The sequence below is a fragment of the Lupinus angustifolius genome, chromosome LG06, assembly GCF_001865875.1.
Source record: "Lupinus angustifolius cultivar Tanjil chromosome LG06, LupAngTanjil_v1.0, whole genome shotgun sequence".
Lineage (NCBI taxonomy): Eukaryota > Viridiplantae > Streptophyta > Magnoliopsida > Fabales > Fabaceae > Lupinus > Lupinus angustifolius.
In genome coordinates this window covers 22,121,904-22,129,403 of record NC_032014.1, presented here as the reverse complement: position 1 = coordinate 22,129,403, position 7,500 = coordinate 22,121,904, and the positions used below count along the sequence as shown (strand labels likewise).

At 34.5% G+C, this 7,500-nt stretch overlaps 1 protein-coding gene across 1 annotated transcript in view; it reads right to left on the bottom strand.

The window, feature by feature from the left end:
- LOC109350195 (serine/arginine repetitive matrix protein 2-like) overlaps window positions 1-4,028 on the bottom strand; it is a gene marked incomplete at its 5' end in the record, with an annotated part of 4,371 nt that extends 343 nt beyond the window's left edge. Inside the window, 3 exon segments of the mRNA XM_019591364.1 lie at window positions 1-112; window positions 866-3,296; window positions 3,518-4,028. The exon segment at window positions 1-112 is cut by the window's left edge and continues 343 nt beyond it. Of these exon segments, the coding sequence (XP_019446909.1) occupies window positions 83-112; window positions 866-3,296; window positions 3,518-4,028 (2,972 nt within the window).

The following is a 7,500-nucleotide window of genomic DNA, read 5'->3' as shown; positions in this document are numbered from 1 at the left end:
ACTCATTAGATTCAGTTCTATTTTTCCTTCTGAAATGCTGCATCATGCACCAATTGACAACAATACTTCCAAGTTCCAACCTTCACATCTTGACATACTTGTCAACATAACCCTGAAGAAATTATAGGGATAGGAACACATTACTAAAAGTAGTTCACATAATAATAATAATAATAATAATAATAATAACCCGGCATGTAATTATTGTTAAACAGAATTTCCAAGTCTGACCAATAGTATATATTTTTTTGGTAAATTAATTCTTGTATAAGCTTTTCATCTAAGTTAATTCATGTATAAGTATTTAGTTTTGAAACAATGAAAGAAAAAGGTAGCAATTCTCTGCATATAAAATTGTTTGAAGGGAGAGCACATTGAAGTTCAATATGCCCCAACATATGTTTTCAGATATGCTATACAATCAGAACCTGCTTTTGGTAACTCTAAAATCTTACAGACAAAATACATGAGGAAACAAACTCAACAATTTTAGACCATAGGAAGTAGCAATTGGCACATAAGCAATTTTTCAGTTAAAATCATTGAAGATGGAAAATATGAATCACACCATAGTTGTCTTTTTCACTTGACAACAATCATATCAAGAGAGAAAGAAGGGAACTCAAAATCCAGACTCTTCTCACTTTCACAGCAGTTTTCTTATATAAAATACAGAGCTTTATATAGAAAATTATTATAGTTTATATGCCACTAGGATAGGTTCATACTTTGTTGCGACCATCATACTAAAAAGAAAAGATTATATGCAAGGCTTCAGGTAGGGATGTATAAATAGAAAACTAAACAAATCACAGTTTCCGACGATAAGTGGAATACACAGAGAGAATAAGTTATTAGAAAATACCATCACAAGTTTAGTCAACTTCCGCTGTGATGAGTCAATGTAATGACTTATCTTCGCTTGAGACTTGGGTACACGATGGCCTTTCATGGCTCCCGACACCTTATCTACAGTCTTTTTAACAATGGTTTTGAAAGCCACCTTACTCATATTACCCTGCCGCCATGATGGTTTTAAAACATCCTTTACGAAGTTCGCAATGGAAATTTTGAACAGTTTCATCGATCTAGAATCATTGCTCTTCTTTCTTTTCCCAGGAGACTTGACCTGATTAATCTCAACATCCCCCGGAGTCATATTTGCAATATCCACATGATCACTTAGGCTCTCATTTTCAACAGCACCGACTTCTGCATCTGCTGTCTCACCATATTCATCATTACTTTGAGAACTGGTAGAGGCAACCGCCCCAACATCCTCATGTTTGTTCTTCTCTTCTGTGTCTAAAGACATAGAAGAACTTTTTGGCCTCGGGCTGTTGGATTCACCTGTAACTTCCTGCTTCTGGTCACCATTAAGCTTCTTGAGAGAAGAGGATGATGCTTCAATACAGTCAAATAGTGGATCATATAGGTTACTACCAGGCTTAGGTAGCAACCGACCATCAACTCTAGCAGATTTTGGAGAGGAAGCATATTTTCTTGATCCAGTGCCAGTATCAACACCTTCCCGAATAACAGGAGTATGGTTCAATACATAAGAACCATAATTGTTACTATGAATTATGTCATTTTCTTGTCTAGAAATGTTTGACAAGAATTTGGAACTTGGTGGCTGCTCAAAGGTTGATGCATAAGGATTATAATGTGCAGAAATTTGTGATCCCCCAAAAGCATGAAGAGAGGTTGAATGATTGCTATCCAGAGCATCGGGTGGAAATCTGGATACAGCAAGATTCTCCGCCGGCACACTCAAATTATTCTCAGATGCAGAATATGGAAAATTATAAATTGATTGTTGCTGCTGTGATGATGAATCCTGCATCGAAAGCTGCTTATAAGGGTCATCTCTAATAAGATGAGAGCCCGAAAGTGATTGACTTTCTGGGTTGTCCTGAGGAAGATGCTTTGGAGATGAAGCTTCTCTAAGCATGAAAGTTCGTGAATGATCCTGCATTGAAGTGTATGCTTGGTTCTCAAACCCAGAACTCTCAGGATGAGACGGCAAGCCATGTGTCACAGAAGTCTGAGAAAAAAAGTTAGTTGAATGGAATTGATTCTGATTAAATTTTACAGATACATATGGCTCTGCAACTCCTGAAGCAAAACTGGAATTGTTTACTGCCAATGGTGGTGGTGGTGGTAGCGGCAAGGATGTCCTGTTAGGTGGTAAGTGAAATTGAAAATTTTGTGAGTGCAATGGAGCTGGATAATGTTCAAACTTTCCTCTGGTAGTGAATTGAAATGGAAAGAAAGCATTTTGTTGCATCACACCATATTCCCTTGGAATTTGTGGCACATGCATAATTTTTTCACCCTGGGAATCTGAAACAACAGGAGGAGGGGGAGGAGGGGGAAGAGGAAGAGGAAGAGGAGGGGGTGGAGGAGGAAGAGGATGAGTAGGAGGAGGAGGCAACATCGGAAATTCGGCCGAGGAACTACTATGTGGCTGTATTGACTGTTGCTGAGTTGATGGTGATATATATTGTACTGGTTCACTACTAGAAACCATACTAGCAGTAGCAGAAGTCATCGGTTTTTTATCAAATGATGAATTAGATATAAAGGACACACTTATGTGCTGAGATGACTGGGCGGAATGTTCTGGAACTCCAACCGAAACATTGGACTGTAATTGCGGAACAAATGAACCATCTCCTGAGGGAATGACATCTTCATATGTACCACCAGGTTGAAAACCATCAACCAAGTATGGCTGATGAGAATCCACTGCTTTCTGAGAACTATCATTGTCATGGACTAAAGTCTTATGCTCCTCTCTGTCTACTAAAGTTTCCTGCACATCGGGAGCAGCCTTTCTGAAGTTTTTTACGAAATTATTCGGATCATTATTGACTAATTGACTGTCGAGACCAGAGGTAGTACACACAACGGCATGCCTAACAGAATCTTCTTTTCCGTGCTCCACTTCCTGACCAGTTACATTCTGGCAAAGGTTCACATCCTGACTTCTGACTCCATCATGCTCATAATCTGATACGTTGGAATAAACATTTTTCAAGCCTTCATTAATACCAAGATTTTTTTCATGAGAATGGACTTCAAGATCATGTTTATTCGTGAAGCGCCTTGAACTAGAATTCCTGTTAGTTTCATGGTGAATGTACCGACAAGATGCTCCACGATAGCATCTTCCTCTAGAGAAGTCGAAGCACTGCTGACCATTGTCCCTTTTCACATTCACACCACCGAAATCACCTGATCGTCTTAAGATGGGAGACTTACTCCTGCTTCTACGGCGCCGAGGGGACCAGCTGAAACCAAAATAATGGAGAAGTTTATAAATACAATACCCTTTAAAAAGATAACTAAAGTGGTCAAGATTCAAGATTGCAAATAATATATGGAGGGACAATTGATCCATGTTTAACGGCTGCAACAAAATAATTTGGGAATGTAGGGCTTAAGCATGATACACAAAGTGTTTATCAGCACATAATCAGGGCATCCTACAATGCATAACAGCATTACATACCTGCGAGACCGGCTTCTTCTACCCCTTCTCCTCAAGGGACTCCTCCTCCTACTCCTCCTGTGTCGAGGTGATCGGCTATGACTAGAGCTTCTGTCTCTTCTATTTAGCCTACCAGTCCGACTATAGCGAGAATCATCATCAGAATCACTATCTGCTGGACCTTCCCTACGATACCTTCCAAACTCATCTACTTCGCGATTATTCTTCGGTTCCAACAATTTCGAGGTTGTTTTCCTCTCACCTCCCTGCTCAGTAACATTCTTAGACCCAATATCAGTCTCCAGAGAATCATTTTGCTTTCGGGCAACTGAAAAAACAGTCACAGGAGCTTCTGCTGGTATGAGTGTCAAAACATTAGCATCTACACTATTATTATTATCCGAAATTTCATCATCGGAAGCATAATCTTGAAGAAGTCGAATCGGAGTGCCACTCTTTATAAGTAGCTCTCTATCATTAAGACCCTCAGGGATTTGAGCCAATTCAATTGGGTCATTCCCAGATTTCATTTGCTCCCTCCAACTCAGAAAAAAGCCTTAGTCCTGTATTTCATTAAAGAACATATCGTCAACGAATTTAACATGCATACTGTCACCATATCATCAACCAATCATATCATTCACAGTTCATATGTTATCATTGTCTCTTAAACAACACTGCACGATATCGTATAAAAAACTTTACACCGACAATGCGTACATACTAAATTCATCGTCAACACAAACAAAAAAGAATGCAGTATATATGCACCCTCAGTTAAACGATCTATACAAAGTCACTATATTATCCACTATTCATTTGGATGATTATTATTATTTTTTTGAAAAGTTAACGATGACACAATGACAATATATAGAAATCATACACTATCAGAGTTCATTTTTTTTTTTTTCAACAAAAAATAGATAGTTTCAATAAATGAATATATACATAAAAAAAGAGTTTAACTCCACTCTAAGATGGATTTGATGTGAAATAAGTGTATAAAAAAACAACAGCTCAATGCACGAGTCTCCGAGCTAGTGGAGTCGGGGATGGTAGATATATTGCAGCTTTGCGCCGAGACTCACCCTCTTTAAATATAAGAATGTATGGAGAGTCTTAATTCACTAACCACTTTTCATTTAAATTGTGATCACTAAAGCACTCAGAAAATAATAAGATTAATAATGAATAAATATGTTGAGAGGAATTAAATTAGAATTGATAAATGATAAATGATAAATGAGAATGATTAAAGTAACATAGAGATGAAAAGAGAGAGTTGATAATGATGAGTACCTAAATAGAAGAAGGGATAGATGAAGATCGAAGCGGTTAGGGTTTTTGTTTTGAAGAGAGAGAATATTTCACTTGTGTGTGTTCTAGAATGGTAAATACGCCAATCCCACTTCAAACCTCATCTTTTGAAGTTTAAACACAATTGTTATCACACACTTTGTGTTATTCCATGTACCATAAATTTATGATTGATCAAAAAAATATTTAATAATTAAATTTTAATTTAAATATTTTTTCTGATGAATTACATACCCATGAAATATAGTGTGATACAAAATATGGGACAACATATGTTTACCCTTTGAACACAACCCAACCTACATGGAAATTTCAACGCCAATTTCAATATTACATAAAAATTAACCTATAATTTCATTATCCATTCACTTTTTCGTTTTACTATTAATATATTCTCTCTTCTAAACACTAATCAGTTTTTGTATGTAATTCTCTTGAAAAGTGTTTTTCATATGAACCGATTTTTTAATATTTGATGTAGTATGATACTTATGAATCATGTAAGATCGTGCTAGTAGACTAACGCTTCTTAGCGTGCGTTTAATATAGATTAAGTTTTTAATTTCAGTTTATAGACTGTGAGATTATAAAATGTAAGATTATAATATGTTTATGTTCGGATACCATAGCTGAAAATTGAATATAAACTAATCTCTTTTGTTTGGGTAAGGTAGAAAGATTATTTTTTACATATTAAATTACAGAAAAAATGTATGAGATTATTTGTTATGTTATAATTATTTTGATTGTTTTTTACACTATTTTTTAAATATACATTTTTTTAATATTTACCATCATATATATTTTTACTATAAACTTTTAATATTGCATGACAAAGGCTAAAAAATATATTAAAAGGAAATACAATATAAAAATCAATATCAATATTAAAAATAACATGACACACAAATAAATAGACGTTGTTAAACTTGAATTACACAATTCACGAAATAAATAATACACAAATGTCAAATTTTATACAAAAGTTTTAATAAGTTATGCTATGATGTGAAAAGTTATGGTGTTTGGTGGAATAGTAAAAAGGAGAGATATAAAGTTATAATGTGGTAAAATGAGAAGCGAAAAAATAGAAAAAATATAAATCATTATATATATATTTACTATAAATTTTTAATTTTGTATAACAAATGCTAAAAAAATATATTAAAATAAAATACAATATAAAAACGAATATCAATATTAAAAAATAACATGACACACAAATAAATAGACGTTGTTAAACTTGAATTAACAATTTACAAAATAAATAATACATGAATGTTAAGTTTTATACAAAAGTTTTAATAAGTTATGTGATGAGGTGAAGCAATGATGTAAAAACCGTACCATACTGGTCGTTCGACCGAAAAACTGGCGAACCAGACCTGTAACTGGTACGGTACAGATGTTGAACCAGCCAAGTATCAAAAATCGATCAAAACTGGTCAAAACTGATGAATTGGCCTGTATTTGACTAAACTGTCCGGTTTATACACATTTTTTTTTAAAAAAAACTTAAAAACTCATTACAATATGACTCATCTTTCCAATCCTTCTTCAACACTTCAAGGCATACTTAGATTACCCCTTTTGGTTCCTAAAATTCGCGTGTAATCTCAATGACATTTATGTAATCTTGGAGTACTGTCTGAAGATAGGATTTGTTGCAAAAATATAATCTCAATATGAAACAACTTTGATTCCTTGGTATTAAATGTTAAAACTCCAAATTTATTTGTTTTGTAGAGCGAGTTGTGAACTTCTGTCATTTATTTATATTTTGCGGTTGTTAAGTGATACTTTTAGATTGATATATTTTGTAATTTAGACTTTGAATTTGTTAAAGACTTAAAATTGTTTGTTTACGTGAATTTTGAGTAGATTATGAATATGGATTATAAATTTGAGTATCTATCTATTTGAATTTTTTGTTGTTATAGGTTTATATATGTCCGGTTTAACTGACATGCGGTTTAATTACTAAACCACCGGTTGAACCACTGTACCACTATACCAGTACTTTGACCGGTTTGATAACCAGTACGGTTTTAACAATAATAATGTGAAGAGAGTTATGGTGTTTGGTGGAATAGTAAAAATTGTAACGCCCCGAAAAATACTTCTCAAAAACATTGCGGAAAAATGGGTAATTTTTTTTTTTGAAATGGGGATGTATAAAATTGTTTCCTTTTAAAACCTTCCTTTTCCGGGACATCACTTTAAGTAACTCAAATGCGGAAAATCAACTTATCGTTATCGAATGATAACTTAACCTGATTCACAATTTCCTGAATAACACAATGCATATAAACGGTTAAGTCATCTTTAGTTCATACAAACTAAATCAACAAAGGCGGAAACTACATCGCCACTAAGCATATACAAAATCCACATAACACGAAATATTACTCATCGCCAAAAGACATTAAATGATAAACAACTCCTAGTAGCTAACTCCAAAGCTAGGGTACTGCCTCTCCTCAATTCTTCATGCCCCTTCCTGGAAATCACGAACGGGTAGCTCCAAATCCGAGCAAAGTTATCTTATCTGACGAGCACACGTCCGAAAAGCAAACAATAGAAAAGAAGAGAAATAGAGAGAGTAAGACATCTAATGAACGTAAATTCATTGACGGCGTGGACTTACTCAGAATATCACACTCAGATATGAAAAACAGTTCGTA